We start from the raw sequence: 18,575 nt of genomic DNA on the forward strand, positions 1-18,575 counted from the left end.
TATGCTCGAGGAGTCTGTTGTTGAAGAGGATTAGATATTCCTTTTCTTCCTGTGGATATCTTGGAATCTTCAAGATAAGATTTCGATGGAGTCACAAGATTCTTTCACTAAATTATGTGATGACAATGCTAATGTCATTCATTTTAATACGGATCCGTTCGGTAATGTTTTCGTTTTTTGTTTGTTTTTTGGTAGCTGTTTCTTCTTCTTTTCTTTTTACTAAAAAATGGAGTAGAAACATGTTTATTCTTAATGGTTTTATATGAATATTAGTTTTTGAAAATTAAATATTCAAAATTTTTACATTTTACTTAGCTTTTTTTAATATTTACTATGTATTTTATTATGTATTTCATACATGGAGAATGATAAAATAATGTTTTTATTTCTATTTTGAAAAAAAATTAGAAATGAGAACAAAAATTTTGATTTTGGTTTTTAAAAATTTCTATACAATTTTAGAAACATTTACTAAAAATAAACGAGAAGGAGTTAAAGTTACTAAATATTTATGTTTTTTTAAACTTGAAAATGAAAACAATAAATTGTGAAGAATCTCCTAAAAAATTATGTGTCGATTTTTATCCAATAACATGTTTGGGGACTCGTTGATTCATCGATCAATATATATAAAAAATTTAATAAAAATTTTCATATTACAAACTTTAAATTATAGAGACTAAATTGTTACTAATTTAGGAGTACAAGGACGATCATTATAAACTAGAGTTCATAGACTAATCGTTAATTTAACAAAAGTAGATGTACTAAATGTATTTTTTAATCTTGTGTTTTTTTAGCTGCACTAATTTTTTTTTTTTTTTTTTATAGAATATGTGTTACTAAAATAAGGGAAATAAAATAAATATTTTTAATATTATGATTAAAATAAATTAAATCTGAAAATATAGGACGTAACATTTACAAAAGAAAAAAAAAGTGACTACTTTAACTTTCTTTCTACAATCTACATTTGAAAATCGAAAACTCTCACAAAGGGAAAAAGAAAAAAAAAAAAAAAAGAAACTGAAGCTGATTCCGAGTTCTGATTCACATTCACCACACAAATCGCTTATGAAAATTTCAAAATTCAAAGACGGCGTATCATCTGGTTCGCCCTCGCCGAGAGATGTTCCTGAACAAACCCGCCTCCAAATTCCTTCAGAAAAGCCGCCAAAAGCCACTTCTTTCCCTCTTATGCCACTTCGATAATCCTCCTTTTATCTACTCTCAGAAGTCCGGCTATGTCGATGTCTACATGAAATGGAAGAAGGATTCGTATTACGATTCGATTGAGCACATACTCAACTCCATTGAACTCAAATCCATTATTTCTCTCAAGAATTGTATAGCCCAAGACCCAAATGGGTGCGTCCCAATTTCTGCCGTTTCAAAGCGAGGACTCGAAATGGGTGTGCCGATGAAGGTCGCGAGCTTTCTAAGGCTCTACCCATCAATTTTTGAAGAGTTTACAGGTCCCAAGTACAACCATCCTTGGTTCAGGTTGACCCCAAAAGCCGTTGACATTGATGCGGAAGAAAATAGGGTTTACGAGAATTGCAGGGAGGATTTGATGTGTAGGTTAAAGAAGTTCATAACGATGAGTAAGGGGCACGTCTTGCCTTTGAAGATAATTCAAGGTATGCAATGGTATTTAGGGCTTCCTGATGATTTTTTGCAGCAATTTGATGTTAATCTTGGTGGGTTTTTCAAGTTGGTGAAGATGGAAGATGGGTTGGAGGGATTAGCTGTGGAGAGTGATGAAGATGTTGTTGTTATGTCTGTGATGCAGAAAAACGCCATCAAAAGAGGGGTGCCAATGGAGGCACTTGAATTCCCACTCTTCCCATCGAAGGGTTTAAGACTGAGGAGGAAGATTGAGGATTGGTTAAAGGAGTTTCAGAAGCTTCCTTATGTGTCTCCTTATGAAGATTCTTCCCATTTGGATCCAAATAGTGATATAGCAGAGAAACGAGTGGTGGGGCTTCTCCATGAGTTGCTCTGTCTTTTTGTTGAGCATTCAGCAGAGAGGAAGAAGCTTCTATGCCTTAAAAAGTATATGGGTTTGCCTCAGAAGGTTCATAAGGCATTTGAGCGACATCCTCACATGTTTTACCTGTCTCTAAAGAACAAAACTTGTACTGCTATTCTTAAGGAGCCTTACTGCGATAAATCTTCTATTGAGAGGCACCCATTGTTGAGGATCAGGCGGAAGTACGTCAATCTGATGAAGGAATCTGAAGTGATTTTGAAGAATAGGAGGTTTGATAATCGTCTTGTTCATCCGAAAAATTTGGCGTTGGACTTAGATTTGGATTCTGCAGATGAATATGGAAGAGAAATTCCCAAGTGTTAATGCTTGAGTGTTTATGGGGATTCCTTCTCTTTAATGATTCACTTCCTTGACTAGTTTTGATTGAGCTGTAGTGCTGTAGGAGAATCAGAGGCTAGTTAATTTACAATGTTACAGAAGCAGAGCCGACTGTGATCGAGTTATTGTTAAACCGAGTACAACAGCCAAAGATAAAGATGGCCGAGCAGTTTACAAATCATTGGTTGCTTGAAACTTCATTGAGGTTAGTTCACTTTAAAATGCAGTTGCTCTATTTTGTGGAATGGGAGAGGATTTAGCTGTTTTTTAAGTGATAACTATGCTAGAGCTTCCCAGGCCATGGTGTTAGTACAGTGTGATTCAAGGTGATATTATTGATAGAATATAAACTAAATGTATACTAAATTTGATAGAATGATATGTAAAAACCACCTCAAAGACTAGATATCAGAGCGAGTAAACAGTCACAACATCCTTTTCTGGATTCACCCATTGGTTTCTTGGCCTCCATTCCAATGTTTTTTTAGTTGAAAGAAACCATCGATGATACGAAATTACAAAAAAGTGGTCCCAATACAAGGGATTACATAAAACTATTCCAACTGGACATCATGGTAGAAAAGCTATAGTGATGAAAAGAGGGATAACATTTACACCAAGAAATAGCTAGAAAAACAATAGTTAAAAAAAAAAAAGGGTCAAAGGATTGGTCCTTTCCTTTGAATAAGCATTGGTGGATAAAGTTCAATCAGAGAAGCTTCTTTTCCTTTTTAAAAGGATGACCCACAAGAGCAGTCTCCAAAAGGAGCGGTCTCCACTCTCCAATGTTTAGTTATATAAGAGAAATGGTTGTGGTTCTGTTTTTCTGGTATAGTTGGATGATTCAGGTTCAGTGGACTTTTCTTTAGAAATCTGTTCCTAGCACTACACCCAAAACTTTTAGCAAGATTGGACTATGTGTCTCCAAGCTCTCCAACTTGACTTCACTGATTTAATTGTCTTAGGAATGCCTGTAGTGGCTTCAGTTCGTCCTCTGGTCTAATGTCGTGTTGGGTACTTTTTGGAATATTCGTCTTGATAGGAATTGGAGATTTTGTTTTCCTTTTTTGGGAACTAGTAATAGAGCCGAGCCCCTTTGATGTTTTGAGGTTTACTGTGTAGATATAGAGTGTTCCTTGGTCTTAGCCAATGGAAGCAGCTTTGTTGTAATTATGTCCTTGTCCTAATATGGCTCTCCAGTCTCCGTTCCCCTTTTTTAGTCTCTTTGCTCAGTTTCAAATTACTCTTTAGGCGTGATCTTACTTGTTCATTTTTCATTAAAGAAAAATAGTAGAGGAATAGGGAGCACAAAGTAAATATCCATGAAAAATCATAAAGAGCAGTAGAGGCAAAAAAGCAAAAAAAAAAAGAGTAGAAGTAGACTGACTAAAAGCAAAGCATTGAAGAAAAATAGAAGCAGATGGGGAAGAAGGAATCAGTATCAAATGCAATCACTAATTTATGAAAATTATTCAGTAGTCAGTATTTACATCATAATTTATGCAGTGGAAAATTCAAAATAGATGGTTTGGTTTACAACACTCCACTTACAAGCTCTTATAGCTTCCTTCCTTACATTACATATATATGATATATGATATATGATATATATATCTATATTAGCTTTACTTCTTCAGTCGTTTACATTTGGGTTTAGGCTTTACATTAAATATTGAACTTCTCTCTACCTGCAGCGAAGTTCCAAGAAAGTGAGGAACGCAAAATATACAAATTCTTTCTCCAATTTTGTTATTCTCATTTACATGGACTCTTCTTGCCCGCCCCTGTCGTGTTCTGTAACGTGGGCTTTCATCGTTTTCTTGTTTATTTACAAAATAACTATATCCTGTCAGCTGAAAGATGACTCCCCTACATTTCCATTCTCTTATCTGCAACAAGAAGAAAAAGAAAAGGAATTCTTTCTGATGACTTGTTGACAACGGGCAAACTGCTCTAGGACGAGGAGAATGAAGACGACGACTGTCCAATTCTCCTTTCTGCAAATCATGAACCAGTTTATCATGATGAGTTGCTACTACACTAACAAAGCAATCCAAAACTGGCATGAAAATGAAGAAGTAATGCCTCTCACCTCCGGTCGTGATGAGCTTTTCAACACGAGAGACGATATGTTTACCATAAGTATACCTCTTGAGGGAATTCAAGTGAACCCTGATACGGGAGAGAATCAACTCAAGACTCTGGTCATCGCACGACTCCAGAACCTTCTGGACGACATAGTTCCCAAATGGATCCTTCATCATTGCCTGTGACATATGTACTATCTTATCAGACTCTAATCAAATTTATTGAATCCTAACATCTTTCCAACTGCATTTATATATATGATTCTTACTCTTTGATGTTCAAAAGCAGGTGTAATAGACATGCATATAAAGTCAAGTAAGAATCCTAACAGACCTGCAATGGTTCGTTCTCATCAGTGGAACCAAGAATCTCGTTAATTAGTAGTTGACGTTCCTCAGGACTGCCAAATGTTAAGCACTTCTCTACAACATTAGAAGCAAACTTCTGCTGACTCATCTTTACAATCTGCCCTGCCAGCTTATTTATAATAGCAGATCGTTCATGTGGTTTACCAAATTCAAGGACATGCTACAAAAGAAAGGCAATAGAATTGTTAATCTTTGACCATAAAGTCTTCAAATATGATGAACAGAACTATCAGTTAAAGACTTATCACATTATATAAAGTAATTGCAACCAAAAAAATGCACCAACTAATCATATAATGACCATTGATTCCCAAGTTGAATAAGTCACATCTGAACGACAAACAGTCAGGCGAATCACACAAGTTGTGTTACCTGAATAACATAATTTCCGTATTGATCTTGTGACAGCAGGCAAACGGATTGCATGATTTCATCCATGATAATTTGTTGTGTATTCACATCATCACAGTGTTCTAATACCCTCTACAGCATCAAGAGCAGAAAATCAATCATATATTATACTAAATGTTCCCAACAAATAAGAATAATGTACAGGAGAAACAAACTAGTAACCTGAATAACACGGCAGCCATAAGGATGGGTGGATAGTGCCAGGACTTGCCCATAAAATGCTGATATAATAAACTGAATTCTATCTTGAGGGACGCACTCGATACATTTCTGAATAACATGGTTTCCGTTCTGATCACGGACACATTTCATTACCGAACCATCAAGCTCGGCAACCATTTGAGTCTGTTGATCCAAATCAACTACCTCCAAGGCCTGCATTTGGATCGTTTCTTGATAAATTATCACCGTTTCATTTGGTTCACCCAACAAAAATTCTAAAGGTTAAACTAGAAGAGGAAAAATACAAGCCACTATTTGTAATCAGATGAACTTCATGTGCATCTAATTTTTCTAATAGAACGGAAGTATTCATAACTGAAGGATGAAAATCAAATGAAAGTTCCACCCAACAGGCCAATGCTAATGCTAATTACAGATTGAATGAACATTCATAAGCAGGAGACAGTCAAGAAAGAACCTTTTGAATCACTCTGCATCCATACATTTGAAGACTGAGGGGCAAAACATGTTCTGAAAGTTGGTCAGCTAACTCCTTCCGTTGAATTTCAGTACCATGTTCGAAAAACTGCATCAATGAATAATAAATAAACTCAAGATTTTAATATAACGAGCCATTGAAGGATACATCCCATTACAAAAACGTTTACTTTCTGAATGACATAATTTCCAAAGACATCAGTCATCAAGGTACGAGCATGTGGAATTATCTCAGGAAATATCTTTGTTTTCTCTTCCACATTGGCTGTTTCCAGCTTTTGCTGAATAAAACGACTTCCATACTGATCCATACTACATAATACAGGAAGACCAAGAGTTAGGAAAGAAGATAAAATAATATAATTTAATAATGCCCTGAGAATAACACACGTAAAATAGACACCAAAAGACCACATGCACCTGAATTCAATGACATGATCAACAATGTCTGAAAGCTCAAAAGATCTAGTCTTGTTGCTTTTGAACTCATCCAATAAAGTAGACGGAAAACTTCTATCTGCATTATTGCCAATATCCGGCTGCCAAGACCCATGGGCCCCTATTGAATTTCTCATCGTCGAGTTAAAGCGTAAGAGTCGTTCATTATGCAGCATTGCACCTCCATGTCCAACGGAAGAAAGACCAGAATCCAACACTTGGTCTGCCAGATATGGGATGCCAGTACCATATGGAGGATTTGCATACAATCTGTGATTATAAGCACTTGATTTACCTGAAAGTGACAACTCGTAGTGCTGCTTTTGTTGAGCAAGCAAGGCTTCAAGATAGGCATTTCTAAGGCCATGCAAGTCTCCTCGAGAAATATCAAAGTAGTTATGAGGCTGCAAACAAGATCCAGCATGGATTGCACGATCAGAACTTCCAGATGACAGCTTAATATGATCAGAAGCTGCATAGCCATTAACAGCAGAACTGTGATTCATATTCATTGCAAGATCACCAGAAGTATATCCAGCCAAATCTACACTCTGAACATTTGCATTTAGAAGGTGTCTGGTTGGCCCTTCCTTACTTCCGAAGCCTGATGAATTTGCTTTGGAGTATAGACTGGTAGAAGAAGACGTTCGTTTGGGAAAGTTAACATGATCGTGGGAACTCATTGTAGGCGCTCTAGGGTTCATTACAATCCCACTTGTCCTTGCTAGGTCAATATAATCACTTGGTTTTGAGAGCTTTTTGTCACTAAACTCAGGTCGAGCACGTGTGTGAATACCATTGGACATGTTGATCAGGAAATTAGACTGTTCACCAAGATCCAGTTGAAGCTGAGATTGGACCCCATTGACTCCATCTTCAGGTCTAATTGCTGACAGGTGCAAGCCAGATATGTCAGGCAGTTCAGTAAACCCAGCAGAATGACCATTTTGGACCTTGGACAAAGTTATGTTCTTTTTCTCCACAGGAAAAACTCTACTGCCAACAGGAGGTAGACCAGAACTTGAAGACCTTCCAACTAGCTGTGGTTCAGGAGTCGTGCTTCTTGAGAGAGGTGAACAATTAGGATTCAGAAAGGAATGGGACATTGCTTTGTTATGACTCTGAACTCCAACAAAGCCAGGGGGGCCTGAGTTATGCAAGTCCTCAATAGGACCCACTCCATTACACAATCCTGGTGGCTTTATATCAGCAATTCCCATAGTGTCAACATCCCCAAAAGAATTATGACTTGCAGGGCGTGACAATTGGCCAGACAAGGAAGCAGATTCACCAAGTCCCTCCTGCAGGATATAATATATTAATATTTAATGCATTAGATAAAAAAATAATTTTATTTACCTAACCAACGATGAGAAAACTACTTTATTATAAGACCAAAAGGCATCGTTATATTTGTATGTGTAAGATGATTTTGAAAACATGTATCCCTACCTATAAAACTAGTTTTAACATAAACTGAAAAAAGGGGAAACTAAAAGCATCATGAGCTATGAATCATCAAAATAAATAGAATGTCAAAGCTACAAAGAAATAATGCGGGGCACCATATTTAACAAAAATGAGAATACAGTTTAATTTGGAGGGATCACTAGCCTAACAAAAGTGACTTCGAGATGATGAAGAAAAGTACTATAATAAAAAATAAAATAAAATTGGATCAGTCCATCAGAATTTAGGAGAGAAATTATTATTAAAGAATAAATGCAAACTTAGAGGAAGGAAGTTAAATAATAAATGCCATGTTGGATCCCTACAGAAAGAAGAAAAAGTCTTGTCTGCTAGATGACACTTACTAAAGCAAATGATGGTCATAATTCTGAACCATTAAAAGCTACTCTGTAACTCTGTTGCCGATTTGCTGTATAGGGTTCTCCGGGAAAATATACCTACCCTATGTTTTGTATTATCAAGCAACACAGGAGCTAAGATTATGCAGAAGAAAATACGATCCCATCACATCAAACAAACAGAAAGATAAAATCAGAGCTTCTATTTGACTAGAGATCATAAGCAAGGCAAAAAAATAGTTTACAACTACAATCCAAAAAGTACAGATAATCATAAGAAAAGAATATATACTACCTTTCAACAGCACACCTAAGATACAACTCACACGCATGAGCATCACTTGACTGCATAGTTTGAAGATTTCAAAGGCCAAAAATAAACATTGCGGTCCAGAAGCAATGTCAACAAAAGTACAAAGAAGCAAAAAGTTGCAATGCATTTTGTCCTCACTCATCAGTCACCATGGAAGTATCCACAAACCGCTGCTAACTATATTTCATATACCACTCACCTAAGAGATGAAATATCACCTTAAAATCATAAAATTATCTTCTTATTCAAAGGAAATACCTTAAGAAGGTTAAATTTTCCTTACGGTCCTTATTTCATTGAGGGATTTATATTCTTCTGACTGAATTCAGAAGAGAATCGATTATTTCTTTATCTCGCCATGGTCGTGACATGCTACAGCTGGAATGCTTATATTATAGTTCACTTATTATGAGCAAAGAAGGGATTCAAACACGGATGGGATTCACAGATAGAATCTTAGACTTTCACATAAGAGGTTTCTCTCTTCAATTATCACCTTAAAACAAGGAAGCTTAATCAGCCAATTACAAAGATAGGAAAAGTTAAGGCTCATCTTCCTATAAATAGCACAGCAGGCCAGAAATCTTTTGAAGTCGAAAATCAGTATCTACATGTCACATGTAATGTATGTATGCTCCAACCTTTTAAGTCGAAAAGTAGTAAACTCATATCAGTTGCCGTGTTTTAAGCAATCACTGATCCATACAACATAACTATTAAGACCGAACTTTCTATTACATTCAGTAACACATACAAATATTATGTATTTAAGATAACTGCAAACAAGCGCATTTAAAATTTTGCAGAAAAAATATCACCACAGGGCAAGCTAGATGGATAGAGTGTAAAATAGTTAGATCAGTTACCTGAACAATATTGGCAAAACTCTTCCTTCTCGCACCAAGCCCATTGCTATATGATCCAACTAAACCATCCCTCCCCCTGTCGTGCCACTCAGATAGAGCCTTCCGGGAGAGATTCTTTCCATTAGCATCCCCAAACTCTGTGACATTACTATTAATTTTCTCTGCTCGCTGTACAGAAGGTCCTGGCTGCATAGAGAACAATGATGGACTAGTATTACCATCTCCTAGCTTCTTCCAGTTCCAATCCCCATGGCGCCCCGATGAAGACCCGCTGCCCTGAAACCGCTGTGCAACACGCCAGTCCTCTTTTGATACTAATGGCGGAGGGAGTCTTGGATTGATATAATCATTCGAATAATAGTAAGAAAGATAATCTGGGTGTGAGCGAATCTCATCTTCTGATAAAACCCTATCATTATTACTACCCTTGGCATTGAACTCGTTAAAATAAGAGCTGGTAAATAGACTGCCCACAGCACTTAACGATCCCTCAACTGTTGGAGGAGCACTGCCACTCCGGTAAATATTCAGATCTCCATCTCTCCCTGTTGCTGAATGATTGGAATTCTCTCTCAGAAGTAGTTCAAGCTCAGTCCGCAAATTATCTTCAAAATTTCCAATGGGCACTTGGTGACCTTCATTCGGTATTGACAGCATGTCCGTGTTACTCCCAGAAGCCATCTTCAGGGATTTTCAGCTCTAAAATCCCAACATTCCCCACACGCAAACACAAGAAAAAAACATAACATAATATCAAAACGAAGCGAATTTTAAATTCGTAACCCAGACCCACTATTTTCATACTCAATAAGTATTAAAAGAGCAAATCAATCAAAAGAATACAGACAGAACCACTCGCATATAAAATTTATATATATAAACCCACAGATTCGCCAAGGCCAACCTCCGAAGAAACGTAAGTAACAGGAATTCTGAAAATTCCCTCAAGCTCCCAAACAATTATGAGGAAGAAAAGAAAACGCAGAATTCCCCCAATAAACTGGAAGACAGAATCCCAAATCCCAAATCCCAACTCCCAAAATTGTAGATAGAAAGGAGAAGAAGAGAGAAATTTCAGACCTGGAATAAGATCCTCCAGGAGGATACGAATACGATCAAGACCCAACGAATTGTTCCATAGCCGAGAAATTAAAAATTAGGAGAGAAAGAGAGAAATGCAGCAAAGTAGTGAATTGAATAGAGGATAGAAGAGGAAGAAATCAGATTTTACCGTGGCATTACGGAATCTGGAACCGAAAGAAGGAATGGGAAATTAATTTGGCAATTATTCAGCAATTTTCCGGTTTGAAATCGAAAAATTAGGAAGTAATCAGAACAATTCGCAAGGGGGGAAATTCGCGTGGGCCTATGATCCTTCGGAATGGCTGTTCTGTTATTATTCCTTCTTCATTTCAACAATGTTTTTGACGAAGACAGAAAACGCAGTCACAGAGACGCAACCACCGCCGTCCGATCATCAATCCACGGTCATGGCGGAGCCTACGTGCATTGCATGAACATCATTTTGCCCTCTCTTTCACAGAACTGCTGTCTAAAACAATTGTATTTACATTTAACAAATATTAATTACTTTAATTTTAAGCTAGTTTATGCTTTACGTTGAAATTCTTGTATTAAAAAGAAAAAGTTGAATTATTTTCAAAGTTGTTTAGCAGTTTTTAAATTTTAGAAACATGATTACGACGTCAAAAGTTTAGAGGTCAAACTTGTAATTTGATAGAAAATATTGGTATTTTTTTTATCGAAGAAAAAAGAATTGAAAATATAAAGATAAAAATACAATAAATATAATGTTTGAATTATTGAATGAAGTTTAAAGCTTAAAGCTTAAAGCTCATGTAGGTAAAAGAATAAATGGTTAAACCTAATGCACTAAATTTTAATAAAGGGTGTCTTAATGAATTAAGTTTAGGGTGTATTTGTAATAAATTTTCTAACAAATATGGAATTTTTAGAAATAGAGTGCGACGAGAAAAACACAATGGTTATTTACGAAATTTTATGTGCCTAAAAATTAATTATGTCTTATTTGAAAAAACAAATGATCTAGAAATATAGGGTGGAGAAAGATAAAATGAATACGTATACATTAGAGAGATAGAATGAGATAAAAATGCAAGAGAGATAAATGATTGACTAGAGGTAAATATATTATTAGAATAAGAAATGAATATATATATCAGTCAACTTTATTATTTACTTTTTTAAAGTTGGAGATTCGAATCTCTTCTGTTTTTTTCTATACTAAAATATAAATGTTAGGATAGCAATATCAATAAATTAATGTGTACATGCAAGTTATTTACACGACGAATTTGTTAGATGTCTTGAGACGAAAGTTGATGATTTATTCTGTTTCCAAAAGATTTGTGATTCATGTTATATTTCTTTTTGTGATAATCTACAATTATAGAAGCTAACGAACTTGTTTTGATAATGGAGGTGTCTCCACCTTTGTTCCAGTGAACGTAACTGGGTGAGGAAGAGAAACAGCGGAGGCGACGTTCGTCAAAGAATGAGGGACAAAAGGAAGAAAAGAAGGAGATGAAAAAATGAGGGAGAAAGGAAGAAGATGTTCGTCCAAAGATTCCATATCACTCTACAATCACCCAACAAATAATATACCTAACAAATAACTATACTGGCAAGTTATTTAAAATTATATTGTAACTAAGGTGGCTTTTGAAACTTCAGTGATTAAATAGACATCTATTCTAAATCTCGGTAATTGAGAGTGTATTTTGCCATTTTATTATTATTATTATGCAAAATAACTAGAGAGGATTATGTTTGAGAAACCATGAACCAATATAAAAACAATTTATCACTTCTTAAAATTTTATGAGAGAAGTTTAGAAACAAAAAAGCTTGTTTTAAAAAAATAAAAAAAAAATAATAATAAATATATATATATATATATATATATATATATATATAATTTAAGTTCGTTTTATAATATTTTGTTCTTTATTTTCTGTTTTTTTAAAAAAATACATTTTCAAAATTTAGGTCAAATTTGTCACCGAAATTTATCCACCTAAACACTTTTTTGAAATTATGGATATTTAGAACACCAAAGTCTGAATAGACCAATCCACAATTTCCTCTCTAGCATCGGGTTGGGCCCGACCAGGGAAATACATGCTTATGCCCAAATCCAACGGATCTGAACGGTTTGGATTGAATTATTTTAAAAATAATTGCAAAATTTTCTCATTTTTATTTGATATTGACCCGATAATTTAAATTTTGTAATATATATTGTTCCAAAACATTAGTTTATATCTTAACTAGTTAAGTTAAATTCAAGTTGGCATTATATTATTTTATTATGGTCGGAGATTTGAATCTCCTTTCCTTGTCAAATAACTTATCAAACCGAGTATAGTTCAGTAGTAATTGACACATATCTCAAACACATATCTCAAACAAAGAGGTTGTGAGTTTGATCCCCCACATGTTGTGCTAAGATGATGATGATGATAATAATAATAATAATAAAAAATAACTTATTTACATTGATATACATTATATATATGTATTAGATTTTTCAACAATAAATCAAGGAAGACACTTTCTTTTTTTCTTTTTTTTTTATAATTGATATGCATTAATTTTATCAAGTAAATGACCTAGATTCATGTTAATCATGTGTCAAGTGATCTACCTGAATCATGTAAATCATACTTTATTAACATTATCCATCATTCACTAACCTTTAACCTAAAAATGATAAACAATAATCATTGACACGTTGGACACAATCTTGAAAGTTTAAGGACTACACATGTAATTTGACTTATACTTTATAACTCTGTAGGTCGAACCCAATTGAAAGATGTAGCGGGCTCCTTATCCGTGATATTAAAATTTTATCAAAAAATTATTGAATTGGTCTTTGTGTTGTGATATTAGAAGAAAGGTAACTGTAAGGTTGGTTTTTGCAGTTGTTGGACTGAACATTAACCTTGGAATTTGGAAACAAAAACAGAGTTGCTTCTAATCTTATTAATATATCTTGTTTTCAAAACAAAAACAGAGGATCAACCTCCTCTCTTTGTATTCCTAAACTTACAAAGCCCATTCAAACTAATCGATTCTGTTATGAATTTGCCTAAAACCATACCGAGACCAAAAACCCTAATCAACATCTTCATCAAACCCATTCAAAAAAACAAAAGATTGAGATGGAAAGGAAAAAGTGGGGGTGGTGGGGGGTAGAATGGCAGTTTCTGGGAAATATGATATTGGAATGGTAGGGCAAGGAAACATGGTTCTCGACCGATGATGAGTGGGACATATGGGTGTAGACAGGCTGGGTCACATCAGTTAGAGGGATTTTTTGGATCAATCCAAAATTTTCGATTATGCTATCCGAGAGACCTGAATGAAGTTTACAAGACAACACAACCCAGTCCAACCCGAAATTTCGAGGGATTAAAGGTAGGGAGTTTTTTATCTACAGTTAGGGAGGGAGATGATCGGAGGCAGACGAGAGACGGCAGGGGAGGGGAGGGAGACGAGAGATGGAGAAGGAACCGAGAGAGGGTAATGTTAATTACTTTTTCAACAACTTGCTTTCCCAACTCCCCCACGACACAGTTTGTACAATGTCTCCCAAATTTATGAACTTCAAACCAAAAAGAAGTAGAAGATGACCTCTTGATGTTTATTCAGTTCTGTTTTTCTATTGACCATTCAAGTAGGTCACAGAGAAAGAGAGAGATGGGCAAAAAAGAAACAAGCTTTTAAGGTCTACTTATGGCCTTAAAACTGAAACTGTTCTTGAAAAAAGAAAATGGGACCCCTTTCAATAAAACTAGAAAATGAAAAATACTGATATTGCAATAAGAAAGAGAGAAGCTTTTATGAGTTGCACAGGAGACAGGACCACCATTTGTAACTTTTTTCAATGTACATGGGTCCACCTAATTCATTCCCCAAGTGCCTTTCACTATTCAAGGCACCACCATGTATCACTATCCATCCAATAACACCTTTCAACCATAACAAAGTTCAGAGATCCAGAAGCCTCAAAAAGACACACTCTTCAATAGAATCCTTGATCAATTAAATTAACGTAACAACAAAAAACAGGGGATTCTGCATATCAGATATAATGAAAAGGAATGGTATATAAAACGCTGGTACGTTACAAACAAGACTTCTCAGAATGTGACAAGAATTGGACGTACGTGTTAGATTATCCACCCCATGACAACAAAGAAACGATCTCTTTCCAAGGAAAAAGACTCGGTAAGAGGTCTAGGCAGGTCTTGTTCTTTATGTTGATGAATACAAGCAATAAGGAATTTCGATGAGATGCTGTCAAATTAATTTTTATACCACTAAGTGGAACGGGGGTACCAGTTGAAAGTTACTCGCCTGTTAGCTCACATTCGATCATTTTCTGAACATCGTTGGCGACTAAATATGCTTTGTAGAGACCAATCACCTCATCTTGCTTCTTACCATCCTTCCATAGCTGTAACAAATGTCATCAAGATCTTCAGAACATTAGTGATTAGTAGTAGAGAGGAAGATTTCCAATTGTAAGAGGTAATCGTGAAGGAACTCACCTGTATAGCTGGCATCTTCTGGTAGATTGAAACGACAAAAGGTTGAGATACATGAGAAAATGTACAAAAATAACACTATGAGGACTTGTAGCAGTTAACCCAGGATGGAAAGATTTTAAGTTTGCACACATTAAAATGAGAGAGAAAACAGATTATGCAGCTTATTCAATCAACTCATCCATAAAACTAATACAAGCTCAACATGCCCTCTGTCCAGGATGTTCAAAATGCATATTGGAAATGTTCCTAATGGTAATGAAACCGAAGTCCAACTTCTACTGTCAACAGAAATCTGGAGTCCCCATGACAACAGAAAATTTAATTGCCAAAATCTAAAGGTGGACTTAGCCAAGCCTGAAACTACCAGGTTGTTATAATTCCCAGACCCCAACATTTCAGAGAAGTACAATACAAAGGGATAGTTCATAGTTACAATATCCAAAGAAAATCATTTCCTTACAGAAGAACAATTTTCCTATGAAGATCATTATAAGTATCAAAAGCTTGGAAAGGGACTTACAGCTAACCCGGCACGAACAACTAGCTTGTGTGGCACCGTATTGACATCAATGCAGTAGAATTGCAATCTACAATTTATCAAGCACGTACACAACTTCAGTAAGTACTGGCACACTGGTCTTTTTAGAATTATCCACCAGCAGTTGGAGAATGATAATATGGTACAAATTTTAACCATTTACTTGGTCAGAAGGAATGGGCTAAAGAGCTAACCTGGGGTAATAATCTGCAGCCAATCTTTCCAATTGGGGTTTTAAATAAATATAATTTCTGCACCAGTCAGCCATCCTACAGATCCACACAGACTCATTTTTCAACAAAAGAAGATAAAGAGAATTGTACTTTAAAATACTGGTAAGGAAAACTGGAGAAAATAAAGCATCATTCACTTCAAAATTATCACAATCAATGTGCAACGGAAGTTATTCTGTTTCAATGAAACCCCAGGGAAAATCTAGCCAAGTAAACTTCTGATCAAATAAGATCCAGCCAAAAACAAATACATTCACATCCTCTAAATCTTCCAAAAAGAAATACCAATTTAAACGCTGGGGAAGAAATTTCCACGATCAACACAAAAAAAATTCCCAGAAAACGCGTACATACCATACAAGAATCACGAGCTCGTCGCGTTCCGCTGCATCTAAAATTGCCTGGTCAAATTCATGTTCGCTAGAAATGGACTTGAGCTCGATGGACACAGGGGATTCATCTCGAAACTGCAAGGGACTCTCCTGGGTCCAAGCCCCGAGGAGCGAAGTCTTCTCCCCAGTGGCAGAAACTTTCTGGGAAAGCGGAGGAAACCTTGTGGGCAAAGGAAGCCTGTTGAAACCGGAGCCGGCGAGCCTCCCGGCCGGAAGATGGGGAGGCGTGGAAAGATCAAAGGGGGCGTGGAATTTGGCAAAAGATTTCGCGGTTCCGAGGTGAAGGGGCAAAGCTTTCACCATTTCGGAAGGGAGAAGAATCGGGAAACAGCGAGAGAGAAGAGATGAAGAAGAGATCAGAGGCGCGTGTGGTGGCGGCGGTAGGTTTGATCGGGCCGGCGGCAGACTAAGGAGGGTTCCGGTTGGGTTCCACCGGCGTAGGGTCAGAGCTTCAACTTCAACGCTCGATTTTCAAAAGTGCAAACCTTTTAACGAAACGCCATTTCGTTGTTAATGAAAAAACAAAAGCAAACAGAATTCAATAAACAATAAAATGATAAATAAAAATGAATAAATAAATTGAAAAGTAAGTTGTGGCTGCCTCATGCAGCCATTAATGACCTCTATCGTTTTTTTTCTTTTAGACTTGTAATTTCATTTAATTATTATTATTTTCTTAGTACAACACGTAGATAGGAATTCGAAGTCATGATCTTTTGACGAGAGATAGGTACCTTTTGACGAGAGATAGGTACCTTAACCACTTGAACTGTGTTCGATTTGATCATTTAATTATTTTATTAAACTCTAGATTTAGACAAATGTTATAAATTTTGTTATTAATTTAGTAATTGACATATGAGGTCATAAGTTCGAATTTCCACCCTATACTAAAAAAATGTTTGTAATTTTTTCTTCTATTAAATTTCTATTAATTCATCCACTAATTTTGGAAAGGTAAAAATCTTTGAAAATTCATGAATTTTAATAAAATCAAAATTTCCACCGGATTAAATCGAATAGATCAACGAAATAAAACTCATGAAATTTTCACGTAAAATAAAAATAATTTTAAATTTTAACCTCGTTTTTTTCTCTAAAATCTTATCAATTCATTCTAACTTATGTGAGAATATTTCTTTTTAACAATTGTTGGAACATACATTTTATCAGAATGTAAAAATTACTATACTTTCTTCAAGTTAAGTTTAGGTTAAAATACATATTTGGTCCTGAACTTTCATCAAAGTAACAATTTAGTCCTTGAAATTTCAAAAGTAACGATTTAGTAACTCTACTTTAAAACTAGTTACAATTTAGTCCCTACCGTTAAAAATTAGGTTAGTTTTAACAGAAGTGTGATTTGCCTTGCAAATCCATGTGTACAAATATATTGGACAGATGTACGAGTTGGTTCAACATTGGGTTGTTTTAAACCTAAACCGGTTTAGAATTATACCTCCCCCACCCAGACCCTCTCAAGGCACCAACGAAGCTGCCGTCTGGGTCGTGCAAGCACACTCCACCACCGACGCTGTGGTCTTCGGCACCGCCTCCATCTCCGGCGGCGCCACCCCATGCACCGACGACCAGTGCAACTTTCGTTTCCCCATCGCCGTCGAAGAGCCCCTGCTTCGTCGGTCAATATTATTAAAAAAGAGAAAAATAGGTATCAAAACCAAATGAAGCTCCTCCCAGTATCTAATCTAATGTCCCACCAAATAGAAAAGATGAGAAATAAGAAATCAAAGAAAACGAAATGCTACCGAATTGGGTAGTAAAAATGGAAGAAAAGAAGAAGAAGCAGGCCAGTCAGGGAAAAAGAAGAATGATCCAACTTTCCATTAAAGAAAATCTCGAATTAGCCTAAAAAAGGGGAAAAAACCCCAGATGGGCGTGTGATGTTGAATTAATATAATAGTTCAGCGGAAGAAAAATGAAATTGGGGGATCGATTGAGGGAAGAAATTATAGGGAATGAGTTGCTTTGGAAGAAATTATAATCCTAGGATGGAAAATTGGGAATCCATAAGGACGATAAAACTGGGTTTTGATTGAATTTTGGAAGAGGGAGAGGTACCTCATCCGACAACGGCGGGAAACCAGAGCTGTAGTTGTCGTTGGTAAATGGGTGTGGCAGAGATGGAGGCGGTGGAGTGGGCTTGGATGACTCAAATGATAGCTATAGTGGGAGACTTGAGAGGGTCCCAGGTGGCGGAGGTCTCCTTTTTAATTCTAAACCGGTTTAAGTTTGAACCAACCCGATATTGAACCAATTCGTACAGCTGTCTATTATATTTGAACACATGGATTTGCCACGTCACATTTATGTTAAGACTAATTAACTTTTAACGGTAAGGACTAAATCGTAACTAGTTTTAAAGTATAGAGACTAAATCGTTACTTTTAAAAGTTCAAGGACTAAATCGTTACTTTGATGAAAGTTCAGAGACCAAATATGTATTTTAACCTTGAGTTTATGGATTTTTT

The 18,575-nt window shown here is 35.9% G+C and overlaps 3 protein-coding genes across 6 annotated transcripts; 1 reads left to right on the forward strand and 2 right to left on the reverse strand.

Annotated features, from left to right (window-relative positions):
* Window positions 1-958: 958 nt before the first annotated feature.
* On the forward strand, window positions 959-4,743 carry WTF9 (Ubiquitin carboxyl-terminal hydrolase family protein). Of its 2 annotated transcripts, none has more exons than XM_022283286.2 (2): window positions 959-2,576; window positions 4,066-4,743. In XM_022283286.2, exon 1 carries the CDS (start codon window positions 1,130-1,132, stop codon window positions 2,354-2,356), a length of 1,227 nt encoding a protein of 408 aa, XP_022138978.1. In that variant the 5' UTR covers window positions 959-1,129; the 3' UTR covers window positions 2,357-2,576; window positions 4,066-4,743. The 2 variants fall into 2 exon arrangements, with proteins under 2 accessions (XP_022138978.1, XP_022138977.1); XM_022283285.2 differs by having other exon boundaries at window positions 4,225-4,743.
* Window positions 3,807-10,827, reverse strand: PUM4 (pumilio 4). Its single transcript, XM_022283284.2, has 10 exons — window positions 10,404-10,827; window positions 9,324-10,022; window positions 6,319-7,637; window positions 6,069-6,210; window positions 5,879-5,986; window positions 5,401-5,613; window positions 5,200-5,310; window positions 4,793-4,987; window positions 4,464-4,638; window positions 3,807-4,368 (listed from the first exon to the last, which is right to left on the reverse strand). Exons 2-10 carry the CDS (start codon window positions 10,002-10,004, stop codon window positions 4,325-4,327), a joined length of 2,988 nt encoding a protein of 995 aa, XP_022138976.1. The 5' UTR covers window positions 10,005-10,022; window positions 10,404-10,827; the 3' UTR covers window positions 3,807-4,324.
* A 3,634-nt stretch (window positions 10,828-14,461) lies between these two features.
* On the reverse strand, window positions 14,462-18,266 carry LOC111009980 (thioredoxin-like 3-2, chloroplastic). 3 transcript variants are annotated; one of them, XM_022283225.2, is made up of 7 exons: window positions 18,166-18,266; window positions 17,546-17,715; window positions 16,049-16,571; window positions 15,656-15,730; window positions 15,444-15,510; window positions 14,924-14,941; window positions 14,462-14,829 (listed from the first exon to the last, which is right to left on the reverse strand). In XM_022283225.2, exons 3-7 carry the CDS (start codon window positions 16,387-16,389, stop codon window positions 14,722-14,724), a joined length of 609 nt encoding a protein of 202 aa, XP_022138917.1. In that variant the 5' UTR covers window positions 16,390-16,571; window positions 17,546-17,715; window positions 18,166-18,266; the 3' UTR covers window positions 14,462-14,721. The 3 variants fall into 3 exon arrangements, with proteins under 3 accessions (XP_022138917.1, XP_022138919.1, XP_022138918.1); XM_022283227.2 differs by lacking the exon at window positions 18,166-18,266 and having other exon boundaries at window positions 17,546-18,049; XM_022283226.2 differs by lacking the exons at window positions 17,546-17,715; window positions 18,166-18,266 and having other exon boundaries at window positions 16,049-16,615.
* Window positions 18,267-18,575: the final 309 nt, after the last annotated feature.

This window comes from Momordica charantia (genome assembly GCF_013281855.1).
Source record: "Momordica charantia cultivar OHB3-1 chromosome 9 unlocalized genomic scaffold, Mcharantia_2.0 BLBB01000009.1, whole genome shotgun sequence".
Classification (NCBI taxonomy): domain Eukaryota; kingdom Viridiplantae; phylum Streptophyta; class Magnoliopsida; order Cucurbitales; family Cucurbitaceae; genus Momordica; species Momordica charantia.